Genomic DNA, 24,211 nt, shown 5'->3' with positions numbered 1-24,211 from the left:
TCAACAGACAACCTTTGATTCCACAAGTGGGGAAATATGTTATCAAATACTTCTCAAGCTACCCCAAGTATAATTCTGTGTGCTGGGAAAAAGTTTATTAATAGCTTTTTAGATTCATTAAGTTTTTACAATATATTCATCTGGAATAAATACTATATAAATCCAAAGTTATCTTACCTGAGGTTGGGAAAGCATGTCCAGACTCCAAGAGCATATTTTCCCATCAGTTGAGATACTAATCAAATTATGAGCATTCTGGGTCCCAACTACATTTACACAGTACACCGGGTGCTAAGAAACATAAAATACTATCAGAAAAAGGAACTTCCAAGTAATAATCAATTCTGGTATAATTAATACACAGTAAAATATACAACTTCACCATTTAATAGAGCATGAAAGATTGATCCCAGTACAGTACAAAGAACACTCCCCTATACTTGTTTTTCTGACACTTCGGTTTTTACAAATAGCCCAGTTCTTCAGTAATAGCATTGGGAAAATACGGACATAAACATGTAAGCATTATCAATCAAGTGCACTGGATAGAGTTTCCTATAGGTTAAATACATCTCAACAGGGAACAGTCCTTGAAGATATCTCGCCCCCTACCGTGTGAGCAGCAGCTGAGAGTGGAGTTCTCTGCACTGGGGTTCTCTTATTGCTGCGATTATCCCATAGCACTATTTGGCCTGAGTATGTGCCACCAACCACCAGATTCGGATGAAATTTTGCAAACGTAGCTGACATCACTGCTGACTGAAAGAAAAAAAAAAAAAAAAAAAAAAAAAAGACATTCATTCAATGACACTATATCTAAAACTAAAAGAAAATGGGACCAAATACCAGAGCAAGTTCTTTGCCTAAATTTATTCGATTTGATTTATTTATTCTACAGTATTTCACTGTCCAGTTACTGAAGGATTCACAACCCCTTCGTGAAACCCCAGCAGTCTTTTCGTTTTAATTTATATTCAAAAAATGAAGTTTTCCTCTTCTTTTCTTTCATATATATACTTTTGTATTCCTCCTAGCGAAGTTTGTTAGCAAGGGAAGGGCCAGTAATGCACAAGATTTTAATAAAGTTTTGCCACATTCTGTGGTCATTTTCTTAGAGAACGTACAAATCCATTTTGATATAATAAAACTACTTTTGCAATCTGGGCTTTGACAGTAATCTGACAACACAAAATTAAGTTTTGATTCAACTATGTAATTTTTCAGAATTATGGCATTTTGAAAATGAAGTGGCTAGCCCAGGCTTGGCATAATGGAAGAGATTTGCATGGTTTTATCTTTCAGAAAACTACTAGAAAATCTCCATCTGCCTTTTTCTTGACGCATGTGTTTCTAGTTTTCATCCTTGCTCCATCTCCTCAGGCCATCTTCATTTTATTCAGTAAACTAAGCTCTAGTAGTATACAGTCCCACTCAATCCCCTTACATATAAACCTTCTTTGTGGTTCAACCATTATACAAGAAGTTGTTTTGGGTTTTACATAAATTAAAATAAGAAAATGAGTTATCAAACGAGACTGAATTCTAAATGACGTCAGAAATTCTGAAACAGAGCAAAGTTTCTAAACTGAAATCACTAGCTATCAACATCTGTTTGCAGATACATATTGTTAAAGTGAATGCCAGCCCAATGAAATCATTATGTTGACAAGCATATGGAAGGTACTTGTCCAGGTTCATCAACATAACAATCTTTAGCCCCCCTGAGACAGAATCATACCTGGCAGTGAAAGACATACTCAGGGGTAGTTTTCTTGTACTTCATATTCCATACAAGGGCCACTCCGTCAGGCTCATGAGGTGCATCCTCATTGTTGTTGTAAGAGGCTACAAGTAATTCTGGGTACTGTAAAATAAGTGAAAGAGACTCAAAGTAAGCAAGATGACTAGCTAATGGTACACACAACCCTAGAATCTGTGTTTTCTTTTGCAAAAATACGGTTAAAAAAACCACCAAAAAAACCAAAAGCCACCTTACATTATATATAAATGAGAAACTGTCAGTTAAACCCACAATTGTTTCAAACTTAGCTCATAAAACAGCATTAAGATACACATTAATGTCTTGTTCTTTCATCATAACTTGCTTTTAAATGTAAAAAACAGTACTTTTAAGTGAGCTTTTTTTTAGCTAAGCTAACAGTTACCTCTACAAAGTAGTCCATACATCAGAAACAAATATGCCAAAGACTTTCCTCATAATACAAACATTTTGCTACTTTTCACAAAAGATTAATAGCTCTGTTTACTTTTTGCAAACTATGGAGCATGTAAGGAACACATTTAGAAATACAGCCTGTACCAGTTGTACTTACAGAAGGGACAAGTGCATAGAACTAGAAGAATTTACAAAGGTAACTGCTTAATGGAAGCATTATTTTTTACCTGAGATGACCAGTCCAAACAACTGACAACACGATGCTTTGACCAACGTTCATCAAAAAACTGCCTATTTAAGGACAGTTTTGCTCCTGCTTGAATCTCTCTATAAAGGCAATTAGCAGATATTAATCTTAGATCACTTTTTCAATTACAAATATTGCACATTAACAGTAAAGTATTCAATGTTCACATTACCCTTCTTTGTCTTCTAAGTCTCTGCCACTGTAGTCAAAGAAAATGTTGATTTGCTCTGAAAGAGCTCTTTCAACAATCCTTGTGGAGTGGTCAAAGAAACTTAAAAATTCTTCAGAATGCAAAATTTGTTGTTTTTCCTCTTCTGTAAGCTCATGAGGGGCAGCTGGAAAAGAATTATACATACATTCTCTGGCCTGCATACTTTCACCAATTCTTTCCAAGAAGAAAACAGAGTATTTATCATGATGTTGGATAATCTGTTTCCTAACATTCATAGATTTTAAATAATTTTACAATTCGTATTTTGCTAGCTGATTGTTAAAATGTAAATCAAATTAATTTCAACTTAATGGAGAGAAGTTAAAAATGTATTGATGCCTTTCTTTACAGCACAGAAGTCTTGAGGTGAACTGTACCTTCTTCCTCCTCCTCTTTTTTAAATGTTTTTTCTTCCTCAGGTTCAACTAATGGTTTTGGAGCAACCACATCATCTTCATCTTCCTCATCTAAGGAGAAACATTATGGTGAGACTGTTAATGTTTTTAAAGAGTAACAGTAACACTCCATACGATTCTCAAACAAGCTGATGTAAAATGGTATCGTTTAGCTTAAAATGGTTATATTTGTAAGATATAGTCCGCAGGATAACAATATCTCAAACCAAAAGATCATTGGAACACTGTCTACACCTGGATTTTAGTTGCACTAAATTATGTAGTTGTATAAACTGAAATAAGACACATAAGAAATTGTAAAGAAAGTGGAAATCTTTCTTACAAGCATTTATGATTCCACAGAAAACCATGTGGTGGATGCACGTTCTGTGTAACATACTGACACATTAATGCTGCAGAATAAAGAAAAATCAAACGTCTAAAATAGTCTACAGAGCAGCTGCTTACTTGTGATCTGAAACCATCAGAGTCTAATGGGTCTTCACATGGCATGAAGATAGCTTACATTAGCTTTCAGGTTGCTATTCTGAGAGGCAAATTTTGCTAAAGATAATAGCAGGGAGATTACATTTTTTCTGTCATTCTAAATGCAAGTCTCATTATCTGTATCATGTTTGGCAATGAGAACTTTACAGCAAAATGTGTTTTCCCTAATTGCAATGAATAACATAAAATGTTAATGTTCAGGAATACTGACAAGGTTTACAGCACTTTCTGCATTTCTACATTTTATTCTTTGAATACTGTAAACCAGAAAATAACATTAAATTACTTAGTGTTGTGGAATATGCATTTCCTGGCTTTTCTTCATCCACTTTCTAGAGTAAGCTTCTGAAAAGACTATTTTTATTGGTTAAACAGCTATGTCACCTGTCTATAAGGGAATAGCAGCAGGAGTCTGCTGCATGCCTCATCACACGTAATGAGACTGTATTCAACAGGGACTAGGCTTGTTTGTTGCAGCCATCTCCCTGACCCATGTTCACAGTTATCTAACAAAACAAAAAAAAAGTAAAAAAAAAAAAAATCCACATGCATGCTGAAAAAAAAAAAAAAAAAAAAAAAAGGCTGGTCAAGGGATGGGAACCAGCTGCCAAGCCATGGTCCCAGCAGCCAGGCCAGCTGACTAGATAGCAACAACCAGATGGTACTGCTAGGATTGTCTCTCTGCTACGAGGTGGCAATGGGATGGCACAACATTTTTCTGCCTGACTGCTTCCAATCATGTCTTTCCCCAATGGCAAGCCTGTGCAATTACCAGCACTCCAGGAGGTCTACAGACAAGCCTTTACCCTGCAAACAAAATACAGCTTGTAGGCCATACCAGCTGCCAAACCACACACATAGTGATAGGTTTAAAGAGGTCTGAAAATCTTTCTAACTCCATAGTATAAGCAATAAAAATATAACTGTACCTGCAGGAAAGAAAGCTTTAAATGACACTGTATAATGCACACAATAATACAAACTCCAACTTAATCAAAATGATAATGACGTATGCCAATCCTACATTACTTGAAATTGAGCGATTTTTACGTTCTGACAAGTTTACAGAACTAGGATAAATGGCATGAATGATTTCAATATATGCTCATACTTTTGAACCAAATGGTGAAGGTTAAAATCTTTCCTTTCAAGGGCCTCAATCAGCCACAAAGGAAAACAGTAATCACTGTCTTTTCAGCCAGCCCAACCGCATTTGTCAGCCCTTTCTCCGTCAATGCAGCCAGAGCAATCAACCTGCCAAACATTCAGAATGGAAAAACAATCTGAAAATACAGGGTATAATGCACCTGCCAGTGAAAATGGCCATTTCAAGAAAAGCTAGTGATCTCAGTGACCCTGCTGAGGAGGCGGTGGTGCAAAGGGGAAAGAACGCGTAAAAGAATTCTTAGTGATCTCCACTCTCTTGCACATTGACACTTCCTTACAAAGCATGCCAATTACAGCTTTTGTGCTACTTAAAAAAAATGAAAGCTTTTTTGGGCAAAATAATCATGCAGAGAAACAGAAAGACACTGCTCCTTTTTAGATGGACTCACATGTACAGCAGACTAGTAATCTGAAAACTATATAACGTAGCAATTCTGAGGAATGGAATTCTTAATGTCACATCACTATAGGTGTGGACACTGATTAATTAAAAAATGTAATATGAGTTAACATACGTGATTTTGAGAACAACAAATACAGCACCACATATTCACATTACAGCCACTTGGGTAAAACTCCCCTTCTTGTTCACCATGCTGACCAATCTTGCAGATTTAAATGATGCCTTCAAATTCAGAAATTTGGTTTTCGGTCACCCTGGATACATTATTCTAGCTTTGAAAGTCCCAAATTAGAAATTTCAGCCCAATCCCCCTTTAGTCATACTACACTGATTCTAAGTACCATTTTCAATGACAGGAGTCAAATTCTTGTCAAATGCAGATGGTCAACCCCTTAGTGCTAAGTGACCTTCTAATCTACATATTTTATTCAAAAGATCATATACTTGATTGCTCCTGCTTTTTAATGTTTGAAACATAAATGGTATATATTATACAGAGATCTGAATTCCTTCATAGTACTTTCACTGCATACAACCAGCTGATATGACTGCATTTAAATGCAGGATACAGCACTTATTTTAATATTCTCAAAGTATCAGACTTGAAATTGAACATGTCATCTCACTGTGATTTATCTGTAACTACATAAATATAAAACCTCTCTACAGGAAGAAAAGTAATATGCAAACTTTCTCATTAAGGGATCTGGGAAAAAAACAAACACAAAACAAAAACCCCCCATATATACAAGTTCTTGACCTCTTTATCTGAAACTAGGATGCTTTCTCACAGAAGTTTACAATCATAAAAGGCAGCGTGAAGCTGTTGGACAACAGAAGAGATATGAAATTTTTGTTTCAATTACTTTTCCTGTCTCTCTTTTATCTTAAATTTATTTAAAAACAGGCCAGGTACTGGTATTTACAAGGAATTAGCATAATACTGTATTACCCAGCAAACACTGAAACACTGGACATACTATTTCTGAAAAACTTCCACATCTAGTAAGTCAAGAACCCATGATACAGTGGCGTACCGCATTTATTTCAAGTCAGCTACATAAATTTGGACATCTTAAAGGCACTGTCTAACTTAATGCTCCTTATTCATTATTGACTGTACCTTTGGGCATTTTATGCCACATGAATTGTCAGTATACTAAATACAATCTCACATTTAAGAAAAGGTTGCTAAAACTTAGAAGACAGGGAATGGGACTCTGTCACATCAACATATTGATGAATATTCTTTGTAATTAGCTAAGGAATTAACTCCATATTATTTCTGACAGGCAAACAGGGGATCTAAGGTTACAAACTGAACAGCAAAGATTGCATTAAAATAGCAGCTCCTTTAATACCAACAAATTTCTTGTCAATGAATACTAAAAACAGGTTTAATGAACCACTCAATTTTTACTTTGAGTTAACATCAAAATTGTGATGTATTTTGGCAAGACAGAAAGAAAAGCAGTGCTGTAAATTAGGCTGCACCTAGCAATAACACTATGGAGTGAAGTTCCAGTTGTCTGAGTAATCTGTTGCTGGGGAGTAGGTTAATCAAAGTTAAATCATCTGTGAAATGGGTGGCTTTTGTTAAGCCAAATGTCTTCATATCAAGTTTTCCCCATCTGTATTTCACTGTACATTTAAGGCATCTACAGGATAATACCTGAATATATAAGGGTCTATTATTTCTTTCTAAAGTATTCAAATGCAAAAATGCTACATGCACTGTAAGAGCACCTAAGAAACCACTCCTATACACCAAGTTGTTACTACTCAGCTTAAGTCAGAATTAAAAGGACAAAAATGCTTAATATTTTCATTCTGTGTCTTGGAGACTTTACCAGACAATAATTCCTCAAAGAGTGGAGCTAATGCAATTATACTGTCTGCAGTTAGCTGTGATTGCACATGCACAGTACTGTACAGCAGCACTAAATAACAAGTATCCCGTTAGCCCAGGAAAAGCCTTAATTGTGACAGCTGAGCAGAATCATATTCCTCTATACGCCTATCTTTCTTTGCATTAACTACTTCAAGGACTCATAACACAGCCTTATTGGGCGCACTGGGATGAACTTCTTTCCAAGCGAATCTGAACAATGTTAGTAAATGAAAGAAGAGATCAAACAGTGTATTAGAGAGCAGTGTAGCAAGAAGTACAGATAAAAAAAATAAAAATTAACACCAGTAATTACAGTACTATGTGTGGTGGCCAATATGGAGCCTGCAGAACATAAGGACATATACCAGAGTTCACATCTGAATTGCATCTCTGTTGCTGAAACTGCTTCTGCTAGAAAGAAATAAGTGTATGAAGGGAACACCATTTCAAATGTATTTCAGAAAGTAGATCTGAAAATCTGCTGCCTGATAGAGCATGCCAAAAAGAGGCTGAATTACAGCCCTAGTAACCAGTTGACCACACTAACTAAAAAACACGTCCACCAAAACTGGACAATGAGGGAAGCAGGCAGCATCATGAGAAACAAGAAATGGATTTAGATAGTAAAGAGGATGGCAGAACAAGGGTGCTGGGGAATGGAGCAGCCTGAACACAGGATGTTCGTGTTATCATGGTGACAAAAGTTATTAAAGTGTAATAATGGCACAGAGGCATAGACACTTAGGCTTATTAGTTATGACCGAGTATGGCACAACACTTTTTTGAAACCAAAACAAATTTATTTGGTCCCTAAACAAAAAAGATGGCCATCATTATTTTATCACAGAATGACAAAACCAAAAAAAAAAAAACCAAACCAGGAACAGAAGATGCCAAGAGAAAAAGAAAAAAAAAAGGGCATATCTTCTCTGCTATATTTCTCAGAACAATGAATCATTTCATTATTTCATTTCTTTTACATAATAAATACAGCTGCTGCAGAAACAGTACAGTTAGAAGACTAAGGGTATTGAAAACTCTGGAGGAAAAAAACAGAAGCATGAGGGGAAAAAATGTACTGAAGACAGACGTGTCAGTATTTTTATCAAAGCAAGAAGTTTGAGAGCACCAAGACCACCACCCCGACACCATTTCTTACTGTGTTTCTTCTCTTCCACATCCTTAGACACTTATTTGTATACATGGGACCTTGAGGAAAGAGCAGCTGTGGGTTACACCCATCATACAAAAAGCCCACAAAACAATTATTGCAGATTTAGCTTCTAAGTCTACTTTGGATGTGGGCATCTTCCTATAAGAACTGTGAAACATGTTTATTAACTTCAATTAATAGGGAAATTTAACATTCTATACTGTTCAGAATACAGTGGATGACTTCCTCTGGCAAAATACTTAGTGCTCTAAAGATGATTCAATCTCTAATCAGAGTGAAACAGATTTCTAGAAGAGATCCTGATTTTATTCTTTTACAGTACTATAAAAAGAATCAATCTTCCCAAGACAGGCAGTTTCTCACATGCTTCAAGGTCATAATAAATAAACTTATTAGTACTGCAATAAAATGATGGAAGTTGTGAGAACTGCTAGCACACTAAATGCCTCCACCTCCTAAGGATGCTGTCACATTTCAAAATTAAGAGCTGGGCATTATATAAGAGAAAGACAAGGCTATCTACTATTTTGGACACAACACTTCAAAGGGGTAGGGGTGAAGAAATGTGGAGAAGTCATAATTCCAGCAGTGCTACTTTTTGTCTCAACCTAAAGAGGCTATAGCACCACTAGCGCTGAGGTCACATTCTAGCTCTAGCATCTAGGGCTGCGCGCAGACTGGTCACTCTCATTACAAATGGAGAGGATCACTGGCTCAAAACAGTTGCAGCTGAGAAGTCTCGTATCTGTAAGAGTGGGCAGGAGTTACTTCATATTTGACTATTGTCTAGGATGGTGCAACACATCTGCACTATACAGAAGCATGAACACAGAAACTTAGTCTACCTCCCTTCTCTGACTATGGAATTTTCCTGGTTTAGATTTCTCAGTTACTGAATGCAGTCTTTTCTATCAACTTCTGAGATGAGTGACCTTTGCATTTTAAAACCAGAACCATTCAGGTGAAAGGTACTCATTATTTAAATTTAAGTGTTTGTGACACTGAATTCAAAACAGGCATCTCCAAAGACCAACTTTAAGTTGAGGACATGAAATTTCCCCCATGTAACTGTCATTTCATTTGTGTTGCCATAAATATTTCCAGGACAATTGGGAACTGGTTTAGCTTAGTACCAGTTTACCCCCACTTCCTATTTGTCCCACCAGACAGATTAGTTGTAGCTTGAATGTTTCCCAATTCAAGTTACAATATAACTACATAAGCATTGTGGCACACAGAAATGGAACTGGTGGGTTTTTTGGTGGTGGGTTTGTTTTTTTGGTTTTTTTTTTGTTTTTTTTTTGTTTTTTTTTTTTTTTTTTTTTGAGATTAGTGTTAGCACACAAATGGACCTAAACCTGCAGAATAACTACACAGAATATCTAATCAACCTATTTCTATTTTCCTTTGTTCAAAAGCACAGCTCTGACAGCATTTTAAAATCTCAAGATACAATAATTAAGAAAGGTCCAGTCCAATCTGTTTAAGAAAGTGGGAACATTGGAGCTAACCTAGCTGAGATGCAACTTGTTGCTATACAAGGGAGCTACTGAAGATTCCTTGCATGTGTAAATTCAGTTGCAAGTTCAACTTTCAAGTGTACTTTGTAAGATCTTTAGTTGACAGTATAACCAGCAAAATAAACAAACCCCCCTCAGATTGTGAGAAGAAACAAGAATCACCGAGATAAAGTAAAATTAGATAGAACGTAACTGCACTCTGAAAATTCAGCATATTGCTTTTGTCAATTGTTTTAAAGACTTCAAAATTTTCTTCCCATAATCAAAATCTCTCACCTAGTGACTCTCTTTTTTTGAAGGCAGCATGATTTTTTTTTTTTGAAACCCATGTCCTATTTCAGATGTTATCAGAAATTGTGAACATGGAGCTTAATTATGAATGTATTTAGGCAGTCTTAAGACAGACCTTAAAGAGATCCTCAACACTGAAATGATGAAGAGGCATCTGTAAGTGACATTTGTGAAGTACACATACATAAAATAATGTTGATGGCCCTCAAGAAAACAGTGTTATTTTTCAGGTGGAATGGATCAGGAGACTTCATCTGTATTGAGAGAGCTTTCTGGGAACGCAGATATACATGACCCAACTTTCCAGCTCCACTACAGTAAACCTCAACTACAGCCTATCCACTGAGTGCAAAACAAAGATCATACAATCCCAGGTAATTTCCACTGACAGCAGGCAGCAGAAGTAAAACTCTTCAAGCACACAAACCATGAACTCAGTCTTCAGATTCCATGAACCTGACAGAGGGGAGGAAAAAACCCTGAGGTATTAGAGAAAGGAAAAGGTAAGGGAGTGGGAGGAATGAAAGCAGGAAAACGCAAACAACCTATCTGTGCAGGAATACAGCTAAAATGAGGAACGGAAGAGAAATGCAGTCAGAAAAAGAATATCTTCTGGCTCACTGAATAACGAAGTTCGAAAGATCTGGTTTGTGTTCTGAATTTACTTCCTTTCTTTTCCCTTTCCTTTCCCCCCCCTCACTTAATCTCATTCACAGTGTCATTTGCATCTAGTTAAACTTGCCAAAGTGACTTCAAGACACACTCCAGACAAAAGCAGCATATTGATGTAGACTGGAGCAACAACAATTCTGCATCACTTGTATTACAACACTTCACATACTGTATCATCTGTATTACACTTCCAGTTAAATTATAGAGTTTCTGGAAACACCAGTATAAGATTTCAGCTGAGTATTCTCTTCATGTTTTAAAAAGTGCTTCTATCTCCTTGTATAAACACCCAGAAGTTCACATACCAAAGAGCATGAAAATGCAAAATATGAACGTAGAATTAGGTCGTAAAACTGCTAGCAGAGACACATACTCAAAGTCAGTTGTATTAAACAACTACAAGATTTTGTTGTAGAACTACATACAAACTAGTTCAAGATTAGTATTTTCATTTGCAGCCAAAGTGAAGTGTTTCAACAGTTAAAAGCAAATTTATTAGCCAACTGTGCTTTCTTTGGAAAAATTTCTTTTCTGAAAAGCAAACAAGTCATGACTGAAGGAAAGCATATGTTCAATTGCTGAGAACAGAAACAGCATGGGTTAATAAAGAAATTAGTTTCTTCTTTTAAAACTCCATGTATAAGATCCAGGTATAAAAATTCAAATTCTTAAAGAGTATGTGTGTGGGGTTAATTGCTAAGTTTGTAGTAAGGATACACAGCCTTCAAGTAAGTTGAGAGTCGATTCTTAAGTGTCATTAAATGCAAGATATATCCCACTTCTGTTTATCAGTCATCAGCTAATTAAGCAACTCGCTTTACTAGGAGTGAGGAAATACCATGTATTAGTAATAAAAGCAAAGTTAAACAAGATGCAGAAAGACAGCAACACTCTTAAGCAAGACCTGTATGAAGTTAATAATTGACTTTGTATCAATTATCTCACATATCAACCTTCATTCTACCTTATGAAGTTTCCAGATCACAAGTGCTGGTTCTAATTCAGTCAGTCACCATTATTATAATAAAAGGAAAGAAAAAGAACTTGGGTAGTAATAAATTAACCATTCACCTTCCTTTGGCTGAGTCATAACAGGTGTTTGCGTCTCCTTTGTATATGTAACAATTTCTCGAGGAGGAAAGTCAACTTGTGTAATTTTGGCCATTCCAAGTTTAACAGGTCCACGTCTAAATAAAATTAATAGAGAAATCAGAAAAAATATTTAACTTCATGAATTACTTCACATTTTGGCTAGAATAATACTCAGGTCATCGTGTCACAGCACTGCTTAGTCAAACTTAAATCCAGGGGAAACTTAACTATGAAGAACTCATGATCATTACTAATATTTTATTATTATTATTTAAAATCAGCAGCTTTTTATACATCTGCAACAAAAAGTATGCAAATATATATACAAAAATATCTGGATTATAGGATATAATTTTAAAGTTTTGCCCTTTGCGGTCAATTAGGGTACTGCTACATATGACATCCCTATTTTCAGTGGAAAAGATCTTCTCACATAAGTCATGTTTGTACAGCAACGTTTCTGGGATTTTAAAGCTTAAAAAACAGCCTAGTTATTCTGAAGGAAAAAGTATTTCCTTGTCCTTCTAACTTTGCTGCCCTTTTTTGTCTACCTATAAGATACTTTTTAAATGCAGAACTGCAAGCCTGATCTGAAATTCACACACTGATAAGTGATTTATCCATAATACATTACTCCAAAATATGATACTGAAAACCTCTGAGCTTTCAGACTTTAGGTTATGGAAGATCCTACAATGCAGATATAGCTAGTATTGAACTACAATGCATAATGTACTTCCAAAAACCACATAACATTAATTTGGCCATTGTAACTTCCTATAAAAGCTAGTTTCAGCATGCATTGTAGTAACACTGCAATGATGCAACAACAATTTACCTATACCAAATTTAGTTTCTTATTATGCACCCTTCTCCTAAGGTAAAAGTGAAATAAACAGAGTAATCCCTTTTAAAAGGTTCTGGTGGGCAAAATCATAATTCTTACAGCACCATATGAGCTTTAATAAGTGCTTATAACGAGCTACATCTTTTACAAACATACTTATAAGAAGAGATGGGAGTCACTCTGTTTTTAAATAGTTATTCTAAGCTTTTTATTTTAAAGAAATTATTTCTTAAAGTTTACATTTTACCAAAGGCTCAAAGAAAAACATGAATAGGTAAGTTTTGTTAATAGAAATAAGCATCTTACGTATATTAAATAATATAAAAATTTCCTATTGCAAGCAAACTGCACTAAGGCTAGGGATAGTCAATTTCTGTTACTTACAGAACTGTCTCTTAACAACAACTTGAAGTCTTAAAGAAAAAATAAACTATTATCTGTAAGTACATGAAAGAGTGAATATAAGAAATCTATGCAATACCCCAGATCGGAATCAGAGTGGAGCTGAAGAACTGATGGATCAGTATCCCAATGCAGCGTCCTGATACCCCAGGTTGAACAATCATGCAGCATTAGCAAAAAAGGCCAGAGATTAGTGAAGCAAATACACACTATGAAATGCTAGAGTTACAGTAAGCTTATAGTTACTTCATTGTTCACAAGAAACAAAGCAACATAACATCAGTTAAGGGAAATTCAGCAACCATTCAGTGCAATAATACATGCAGTAAATACAAAAGTTAAAAAGCAAACACAGAATCAGAGCTATTAGAAAAGAATTAAATTATTTTAAAGATTGAAAGTTAAAGATCTGTGAACAAACACAGCCTTTATGAGAGGCAAATAAAAATATTTTAAATGCTGACAAGAACCATTAAAAACTGCAAATTCCTTTTATAATCTTTTCAGATTTGTTCATGTCATATGAAGACAGATTTGTTAACGTAATGCAATCTTGCCCAGAGCAGTAAATGTCGAGGAAACTGTCATATTGGTAAAGGAAATGAGTCAACACATAAGCCTTTTGGTAGAGGGGCAAAAATGTATTTCCACTGGGATAGAGAACTGCTAGAGTTTCCAAGATGTGACATTCCAGTAATTATGGGTTAAGCACTGCCTTGGGCTTGTAAGTGTCATCTGATTTAGAGCCAACTCCATTTAAGATATTTAAATCTCTTGAAGATAGTGGGCTTTATATTATTAACACATTTCAAAGTCATGTGGAATAATGAACAGAATAGATCCATTTCAAGTCACTTTTGTCTCAGAAGAAATATGAAGGAGGAAACAAATCTTCCTTCTCCTTCATTTTTAGCCTTCATCCCTTCTCCACAAATTTTCATTTAGTCTACTGCCTGCTACTAGGCTTAGGCAGAATTTTAAAATAAGCTTATAAGAGAGAGATTAATAGACGAACATGCATGGTTTTTCTGAAGTTCTTAGATGCTATTTTAATCATGTTTTATTACAAATAAAAAATAAAGACTATGTGATATTTTACTATGCTAAGTCAATAAAAGGTAATTTTCCATTTCCATCCCATTGATGGTAATGTTCTTATAAACCAGGTGCAGAATTCCTAAAGGTAAAGTCAATCTCAAAAACGTATAGGCAATGCCACAAAACCTCATAAATATGGGCATGTCATGCATTACCTTGTTCTTGTAGAAAGTATGCATTAGAAGAATAATTAGTTGTATTAAGTTTAATTAAAGAATTACAAATCCACTGTCTTCATATTTAGCAAATCATTCCACATAACTTCTATTGCCTCCACAGCAATAGCTTAATACCTAAATCTCTAAAACCTTTCCATATCTTTTGTACATCAGAAAATACACCATGTTACTATAAAATTAATTATTTTGAGTATACTTATTCTTTAGGTCTCTGCTATTTTTCTTGACCAAACAGATTTAAGCTTGGAGTTTAAGTTGGTGACTGAGACTTCAAGCCAGATATTGCTCATATGTTGTTCAATCATGCATTAAAAGAAAAAGAGGAAAAGAAAGAAAAAAATCAAACCACCACCCCCCCAAGCTTCATGTTGCTTCTGCAAAGGATGACTTTTCTACAGATCCAAATGCTGTGTTCCTGCAATACTTGTCAAACATTTCATCAACTTTTTCAATCACACTAGAGGAGCTTGGGGAAATGGCTAATGAATTTAAAAGGCTCCAACTTTTGTACCTGCTTAAGACCTAGCCCTTACTGAGGCTGCTTTCATGCTTTCAAAGCATTTTTTTTAACTTTCAACAGTCGCTTCAGTAGTACCAGGGATAGTCTGCCTTCAAGTCAACAATCAGTACAGGATATACAGTTAAATCTTTCTCAGAGATATTTTTTCATAATAAAGGTAACATTCTGAGGTAAAATTCGCCTATTATACATGTACCAAGATGATGTAAAATACTGTTCCTTTTGCTTCCCAGATGTTTGTTATGCCTTCAGTTAAATGAATTTATCTGCAAGCTTCAGTGAACAGAAGTTCCTACTCATCCACATAAGCCCAAACTTCTCTGGATCCATCCATATTCCTAATGCTTCCTGTATCTCTAAAAAGTATTTTCTGCATTTAAGATAATTCTATGAAGCATACACCTAACCTGAAAGTAAACTAACTGCATTAATTTCCAGTCTTGAATTTATACTCTTAACTGAGGAAAGAGAGAAAGAACAGTATCATACTGGGAACAGAAACTCGTTACTAATGAAAATAAAGCAAGACAGATGGAAGTAACAGCAGGAACACAGTCTGAACACTGTTCTACTAATTACTAAATAAGTAAAGTTACTGGCAAGATTCAGCATCATAGAGGAGAAAAGACTAAACAAACAAAGATCATCTTCATAAAGCATAGTTGCAGCACGACCAGAGAACATATGGCTACAGGCCCCCGCCCCCCAAAAAACCCCTGAAATAATATACTAGTATGAAAGGGTTTGTTTTAAGATTATCAAGCACAGTGGAATAACCTGGGCTTTCTATCGTATCTCATACTGATATGAAATGCCAAGTATAACGCTAACAGATATCACACAGCCCGACTTTTCCCATTAAGTTTCAGGTTCAAGTGTATATGTACATTAGGAATGTTGTACAAACTTGTACCAACAGACTAGGACATAGACATCTGTTTACTGGGGGAAGGGAAAAATGATATCCAGCAGTCAGAGAACAAGCAAGGGGACTCTAACAGTGACTCTATAGAGCCTCTCAATTTATACATTCATACCTCCATGCTTTCAAGACCACAGTATTTTTATGCTTCCATGTCTGGGAAATTGATTTAGTCTTAAAGTTTGCAAATGCATGAAGCTAGAGAGGCTTAGGATATGAGTTTTCTCCAGGCTTCATAAGAAAATGTATGCATACAACATTATGTTACTGTGTCCAAGGAACATGCAATCACAGAGCACACTACACCTATGAGGTGGAGATAAATTCAGTGCACAACATGGTGTTCAATTACAGGTATGTGGCCTATACATATTGTTTCGTATTGAATTTAAATCATGTATGAATGGAAAGAAAGTCTTGGTTTTTTTAAAAAAAGTCATCATCAAATAATTCTTGCTTTTTCTTCTAGACAGTGAATTTAAATATAAAATGACAATTTAATAAGCATTAATCACAGATTTCAAGTAATTTAAGATTTGCTTGTTACTCAGTTAAGGAACAATTCTATTGGTTCTTTATTAACATGACAGGTGAACTTCAATTGCATAATGAATAAGCTATGCACAAGATCATACCTGGGCACGGTTAAGAAAAAAAAAAAAGCTTTGGTTCATATCTGCTGCCTGATGTATTCTGTTTTAACTTAATGTCTGTTAGGTAGAAATAGGCACCTTGTAACCTTTGTTCAGGTTACTAAAGTCTTGAATATTTTCAGATTAAGACTGTGTATAGTTATGCATGCATAATCCACAGCATACAAGATGTTACTGCAGTCTTTTTAAAAGATGTTTCAAAGCAGTGTAAGTATTCACTCTTTCTCCAAAACAAATACTCATAAGCACAAAAGTAACTGATAACTGCTTAAGTAACTGTGCTTTAACTAAACTTCATCCACAACGCATACTCAGCAAATTTTAAGTACATTAACCTTATTTGCTGAGAAAATAGAAGTTATCAATATTAATAGGCAAAGACTGCTCTTATTGCAGGCTGTGCATGGGAAACAGTAGAAATACCCTTTGGAAATAGTGTTTCCCACCTTATCACCCATACAGCATCACTTTGAATTCCTAGTTTAATGGAAGTATTTATCCAACTCTCTTTAGGGCAGCATTTCCTCAAACTGTCACGCCAAAAAAAAAAAAAAAAAAAAAAAAAAAAAAAAAAAAAAAGTCAACTAGATTTAGCAAGTACCGGAACTGAAAAAAATGCGGTGGCCATACTAACATGGTGCTATGTTTTGGCCAAATGACAGAGACTGTGAGTGGTATAGTTGTGTTACAGGGATGGCTGCAAGGTGAAATAACAAGAAATACTGTTATACTGTTCTGAGTAAGGGGAAAAAAAATTAAAATCAGAAGCAAGGCAAAGTTTGTAGACTATCTTTTATTAGACCAACTAGAATAGAGGGGAAAAGGAAATCACCTATCATCCATACACACCCTCCTTTAGATAAGCTAGGATGAGCCCAGAAGTTGGACTTTTCCAGTTTTCTATTGTCCTTGAGCCATTCATGCTTACAACATTACCACAAGACATTCAGACTCATTTTACTTGAAACTTGCAAGTTTAAACAACTCCACATTAATGTTGGCAATTTCAAATTAGTAAGGGTAGTTACACTTCAAATTTTAAAAGTAAAGTACTCCTGTAAAACAGTCACTGTTCACAGATTCAATAAAACTGTAACCTCATATTATTATATTATAATCAGGTAATTAACCTTGACATCTTCTAAAGCTTAATTATTCCAAATATGAGTATTAAGCAAAGGAGTATGACAAGGAAAGCAACATACCTAGATCCAACAGCACCATCACCAGAGTCCTGGCTTCCAGCCTCACTTGGCGTACTCACAGATTTGGAAGACGGAGAGGTAGGAGGAGGGACTAAATAGTGAAACAGACAGGTATCCGCTGTTACTACTCGCAGAGGTTGCACAGCTTAGGATGTTTTCAAATTAATTTAACATGAAGTATTAAAAAAAAAAGTGATGGCAAACAAAAAATACATGGATGAAAATGAACAGTAGAAAGAGAGGGGAAAAGACAATGTTAACAATTCATGCTGGACTTTCATGCAGTTGTTTGGCATTTATGCATCTGGTGCGTACAAAAAGACATGGAGGGAAAGACATTTAAGAGAAAATGAATTGAAAATATATTTTTAAACTGAACTTCAGACAAATGATGGCATCAATTTTCAAAGGGTTAAGCTAAATCATGTTGTTTAAACATAAAAGGAAGATAGCTGTTAATATAGCTTTGACATCAGTTTTTCTTAAAAATGAGACATTGAATGTATTTAACTGGTAATTTTGTTTCAAAATATGTAATCACCCAAGCATGGACCAAAAAAAAGTGGCTTGTCATACAGCATACTGTTATTTTTGTTCGAGTTTGAATCAAGTGAACATAAGTCGTGTGTATTACAACAAAAGTTTCCAGTGTCAGGTTTGGGGGGATTTTCGTGTTTTCTTTCTTTTTACTTGACAAACAGTCTAGTACTTCTATATTGAAACTTTTTTCTTAAAAGTCAGTTCATTTTCAGCATGTAGATGAAGATTGCAATTACTGTTTAAAAGGCAACATGTTTTTTGGAACTGATACATAATAGCGAATGATATCATGCAACCTGATACAAATGCAAAGCTAGTTTGATTTTTTTTTTCTTTCAACTTTTCTTTTTAGAAATAGTGAAACTCATTATTTAATGAAACCTAGGTTTATGCTTAAGAATCAGGGTATGTATTGAAGGTCCTTATACGCTCCTTACATATTTTTCAGCAATATCTAAAACATTCATAGAACACATTCACTCCTTAGCAACCCTTAAAAAGAATCTTTAGCCAACTGAACACAAGTTATGTACATAAATTGGTATCCACTCTGTCAGGGGTCAGGCAAGGGAGAATTCTGAATTTAGATCTGCAACATTCCTAGAAGTTCCTGAAATCATGAGTACATGGTTTAGTGGTGCTTAGGGACATGGCTTAGTGGTGGAATGGCAGTGTTAGGTTAATGGTTGGACCTGATGATCTTAAAGGTCTTTTCCAACCTAAACAATTCTATGATTATGAATTCTGAAGAATGTTTCCATCCCATCTCAAAAGAGACTCTGGTTGGCAAAAACTCTACCTTCAATTTACAAAAATCACAGTGAATACTTCCATTTATTAAAAATTAATTCCTCCTACAGGAGAGACTTTTATATAGGTCTAGAGTCATGCTTCATAAATTCATACATACACACACTTAAAATTTATACATATATCTATATAAATACAGGTGTATATGTAAGAATATATAAATACTTCAACTCATCATTACCTTCTACCAAATTTATATTAAAGGAAGTGCCCATAGGCCTTTATATTCCTACATTATTTTTGAGCATTATCAGAAACGATGACATTTTAATGTCACCCTTTCTTAATTGAAGAGGTGACATCAGAAATATATCTTATTGCCATTTACAAATTCAGTCATCTCTATTTGCTGCAAGCATGGCCAAAAGAATTCAGTAGCTCAGTTTTGATGCCACAGTGCCCTCTTGTGGGGCACACTGTTTTCAAGAAAGTCTTCCCATTAAAGAGGTGAAACCTATTTAAAGACCAACAGTCTTACAAAAAGACCAGGTAAAATACCACCTACCCCAACAGAGGATGAAAGCCTACCTGCTTGAAAGTTATTTTGGTTCACTAACTTATGGCTTCTCATATAACGAGTATGGTAGATAACAAAAACATACTTACATTGTTAAGGTCCCTTCTCCCATCAGAGGCCTACCTCTCTCTGGCAGTTAACAAGTCAGGAATTGCCTTTAGGAATTTCTGATACAATTTTCTATGAAGGAATCTAATCTCAAGCAATTCACCTACACCGACAACATGAGCTCAAGCTACCTGCACACCAAGATAGTCAACTGTGAGTTAGCTTCAGCTCAGACGTCGATCACTGTACTATCATACTTTGCCAGTACCCAGTCAGCAGCTGAGCCTCTGCCTCAGGCACGCTACACAGAGGTAGAGAATAGGACGTTTTAGCTTGATTTAGGATCCAGATCAGATTTGGGTATCTTTAAAAGGAACAGAAAATTCCTGGCAAACATTGAATGGTGTGGTTAAGTAGATGTTCAATGGAATTCAAGACAACACTCAGCAGGGGTATGCCCCAGTCTGACATGCCAGCACCCCAAAGAGCCTTTCACGAACAGCTACCCTAAGTCTACACGATGACTTGCTTTGAGGACTATCCTGTAGTTTTTAGATTCTCTCTCACAGATTTTAAAAAAAACAACCACCATTTGCATTTCTGCAAGAACCTGATCAACTGCCTTAATAAAACCTCACACAAGAAAGCATTCAACTGTTAGTCTGCCAAACAAAATCTCTAGCAGATAAGAACTGATTACTTAAAATGCTGTACATCAGGGCTAACGTAGCCCAAATGCAGTCTCTAAACTGTGAGAACAGTTCAAACTACTAAACATGACTGCTGTGGCTGTTGGAATGGGAACAACTATAATGGTGTTTACTCCACATTCATTTTTAAACACTTGAGGACAATGCAAAAGCAATCATGAAAATACATAGTCACAGATATACTATAACCATAGCAAGTTATTATTATTATTTAATTGCAAACCCAGTTGAAATAGACTCTCACCATTAAGCCAAACTGAAAAATAAGTTTTAAACACCTCAGATTTCAGAGCTAGAGACAAATAGTAGAATTGAATTATCACACTCTTTGCTTTCATCTTCCAGAGAGATGTGGCTATGTAAAGACAAAAAGCAACAACCAACATGCTAACCCATCCAAGAGTAGCACAGATATGAATCGTCATCCTCGGTAGTTAAGTTTTATACTTAGCCTTCCTATTACTCCATCAAAGTCAGTCAGGTATTTGAGATAAGGAAAATTAGGGTGTAAAAGATGCAGAAAGGAAACAAGCCAACTCTGCACAAAAAAAATCAGAAATAAAATTTGGTGTTATGAAAGAGAAAGGAGAAAAACCACAGAAGAATAACGTGCAGGGGAAATGGGGAGGGGGGGGGAAGAAGAACAACAAATTCATAATATTTATATATTTTAGTTAAAAGACACCAAATAATCCACTAAGTGTAAAACATATCTTTTACAAAATAGTACTAGTAATGTGTACTGAAGCGCGTCACTTGACATTTGTAACACAGATCATGCAGGACAAAAATAGTGTAACACCCAGACATGTATACCCCAAAAAATAGTGGCCAGAGAATTTTCATGCTAGTTATACAAATACCACAATCCTAACAAAAATAAACAAACAAAACACCCACCACCACCAAAAACCACCAAAACCATACCCCCAAAAAAACCCCAAACCCAACAAAAAACTCCCAAACATGTATCTGAAACTAATATTATCATTCCTACCAACAGGAGACTCAGGTGTCAACCCCATGCTCTGAAGTAATGCTTCAGCTTCTCTTCTCTTCTTTTCAAGATCAGATTCTTCTTGTACAGGAAGAACATCTTTCTTCTGATCAGTCTAAAAATAATTCAATAATTAAGTTATAGCATTTAACAGGTATTAAAAACTGTTTATTTTTTGAGATCTCATAGGGCTTTTTTATGCTACTGAAACCTATCATCATACAGGTTAGATATTTGACTCTAGTAATTCTGATGGTCCTTTCTGTAGATAAAGTAAACAACAAACAGGAATTACAAAATTTTGCAGCTCTGGTACTGTCTTTAAAAGACATCTATAACATGCAAAAAGTGCCTTCTTATTTGTGAAAATGACTGACACTTCATAAGATCAAGAATACCTTTTTTACAGTAGTGCTAAGCACTATAAAATGCAAAGACTGAAATAATATATTGTGTAATAATGTACGTGTATTTTATACATGTACCTGTGTATAAAAATGTTAAAAACACAGTCTTACTGGTCCAATTTTGAAATGACAATAATTGTGTCAAAGAAAACACTATAGGGTTAGAATGACAGTAAGAGGCAACCCTTTTTGGTCAAGAAGGTATTAGGACACTAGGCTAGACAGAGCACACATTAAAATGTGTGGCAATTAAGAAATTATGTGCAAGATGTAAAAGTGATGATTGTCTATGTGTGCATTTTCAAATGATGTTTAACAAAAACATCAACAAGCTGTTTAGTGAGAAAGCTTTCTTGTGAACATCAGGTTTCAGAAAAAAAAAACGAAGTCTTAAAAAACCTGCAGCAACTTCAAGTTTACAGGGTATTTAAGTAGTTTTCTTTAAGTTGTGTTATTATCTGCTAGATGTCATGGAAAAAAAAAAAAAAAAAGAATAGAAAGTACACCTCCATCCTCGTAATTTAGAAATAACACAAGCTCTACTGTAAAAGATGCTGAACATTCCATATATTTACACACTCATTTAACGGCTCATTCAGTTACAGAAATACAATTCACAGCTTGAGGTGTTCACAACTCAGTCATTGGCAAGTGAATATTTTTGTAAATATAAATTTATGATATGAGTCTTTAATAAAAGCAGTAAAACCTAGACCAAGCTATTCTATCCCTAAGCCATGATTAAATATTAATTGCTCCTCACATGACTGCATATTATGCTTCTAATCTACTGCACAATTCCTTTTAAAAAGGCAATTCCCAAATTTTAGAGTAAGTTCTCAACTGATAAGCTATTGCATCACATGTGGAATCTCGGATACAGGCAATACATTGTTACAAGACCATCAAAACATAATTTGAGATATTTCTCTCTCCTTTTTGTCTGAATCACGCAGCTGGCAGCTGCCCAGTCTTCAGTCATACACTAATTTAGAACACCTACAGGATCATAACCAAAACACAGAGAAGTCTTGAAAAATTAGCCCAAACCACCAAAACATTCCAGCAAAAGTTTCTTTTATGAGGTATAACCTTCATTCAGGAGAATCATACTAATAAATCACTGATTGTCACATACTTTAGCAGAGAGAATTCCAGAAGACTGTTAACAAACTAAGTCTAACACACAAGTAGCACATACATCCTGAGTGTTGCTCTGATTTTAAAATTCAGGCTAAAGATGAGTCAAAGAGCAGAAGAATTTAGCACATTGTTTGTACAACAATAACATTGGCAGTCAGACAATTCATATGGACGTCCTCAGAACTGCACTTTGGGAGAGAGTTCTCTAAATAACACCATCACAACTCGTTACACAGAGCTTTTGGGCAATACTTTACTGTGATTTGACTAATGATGTCCCATGCACACAAGTAGTTTTAGAAATCCAAACTTTATGCAAGTGTAGGATTAAAAAAAATAATCTAACTTACCATATGGATAATTCTAAAGAAAACAGTAGGTGTTTGCTCGTATCAGAAAACAGAAGTGCTACATTTGCATCAGCCACCAACCATTAAATAGATACTCCCTGAATAACATGTAGCAAATTAAGTGAACCTACCCTTAAATTTCAGGCAAGTTACATATGCAAACAGTCAAATTTCAGAGAGAAAATTATTTCTTACTTCTTTTTTCTTTCTTTCTTCCTCCTTTCTTTTCTTCTCCTCTCTGATTTGAGCTAATCGTTGCTTCTTGCGCTCCAACTCCGCCTTCAGTTCACTTTTGTCAGACATGGCTGAAACACTGATCAACAGAAATTATAGCACTGCTTAGTTTTGGTTTGGTTTTTTTGTTGGTTTTTTTTTTTATTATTATTTTTATTTAAGATAGCAGCTTTCCTTTAAAGAAGTTATCACTAAAGGAACTGTACTAGCTTACCAATACCAGAACTCTGAAAAAGTCTTAAAATTATAATTAAAAAAAAAAATCATATTCCCATTTCTGTGTTTCTTTCACTTAACCCATTTTCAATACTAGAGGAACTGATTTAAAACAGACAGAACTATGACAGGGTGACAGCATCCATTCGTAAAGTAGTTCTGATGCTGTTTGAAGGACCTGCTTTTAAAGAAACATTAGACACGGAAGATGGGAAAACACCAAGGAGGATACCAACACAATATCTGTCTTTCCCTTTTCGCTTCAACAGCTTGAATATTGGCATGCTGTAATTTAGCAGTATGTAAGCTTTATATATTCTTCTATGTATAGCTGTAGGATTCAAAATACAGATTTATTAAAAGATTTAGTAAGATTACTATAAATTGCAAGGCAAAGTAAATACAAGCATGATGGTCAAAAAAACCTCTGTAAAGTATATGCATTATCAATTTCTTTCCCCAATCCTTTTGTACACTGCTCCGAAATTGGTGGATCTTTTGAAGACAAAAGTTCTACAAAAAAAATTTGCTACATAGCTAACTCAATTAAATACAGACAAGAAGGTCAATAATAAACAAAAGGTGGAAAACCCCCACTTCATAACTTAACAAAGATTTAGAACATGGGTATGAAAAACTGTGTGAACACGTTGAGGAAAGAAAATCT

The 24,211-nt window shown here is 35.2% G+C and overlaps 1 protein-coding gene across 3 annotated transcripts in view; it reads right to left on the bottom strand.

Annotated features, from left to right (window-relative positions):
• Positions 1-23,443, bottom strand: part of DYNC1I2 (dynein cytoplasmic 1 intermediate chain 2) — a 29,919-nt gene extending 6,476 nt beyond the window's left edge. For 2 of the 3 annotated variants that reach the window (XR_004842280.1, XM_009640773.2), the window contains exons 1-11: positions 23,290-23,443; positions 21,195-21,309; positions 17,573-17,663; positions 13,075-13,134; positions 11,726-11,841; positions 3,012-3,101; positions 2,596-2,758; positions 2,404-2,503; positions 1,739-1,864; positions 613-759; positions 178-291 (exon numbers count right to left, since the gene is read on the bottom strand). Coding sequence is in view for 2 of the 3 variants with exons in the window: in XM_009640773.2 (XP_009639068.1) it covers positions 178-291; positions 613-759; positions 1,739-1,864; positions 2,404-2,503; positions 2,596-2,758; positions 3,012-3,101; positions 11,726-11,841; positions 13,075-13,134; positions 17,573-17,663; positions 21,195-21,309; positions 23,290-23,397 (1,230 nt within the window). In the remaining variant the exon portion in view is untranslated. The remainder of the gene's footprint in view (positions 1-177; positions 292-612; positions 760-1,738; positions 1,865-2,403; positions 2,504-2,595; positions 2,759-3,011; positions 3,102-11,725; positions 11,842-13,074; positions 13,135-17,572; positions 17,664-21,194; positions 21,310-23,289) is intronic. The other variant, XM_009640776.2, reaches the window with a different exon arrangement.
• Between the last annotated feature and the right edge of the window lie 768 nt (positions 23,444-24,211).

Source organism: Egretta garzetta, unplaced genomic scaffold (genome assembly GCF_000687185.1).
Source record: "Egretta garzetta isolate BGI_Z169 unplaced genomic scaffold, ASM68718v1 scaffold16, whole genome shotgun sequence".
In the NCBI taxonomy this organism is placed as follows: Eukaryota; Metazoa; Chordata; class Aves; order Pelecaniformes; family Ardeidae; genus Egretta; species Egretta garzetta.
This window is presented reverse-complemented; position numbering and strand designations above follow the sequence as displayed.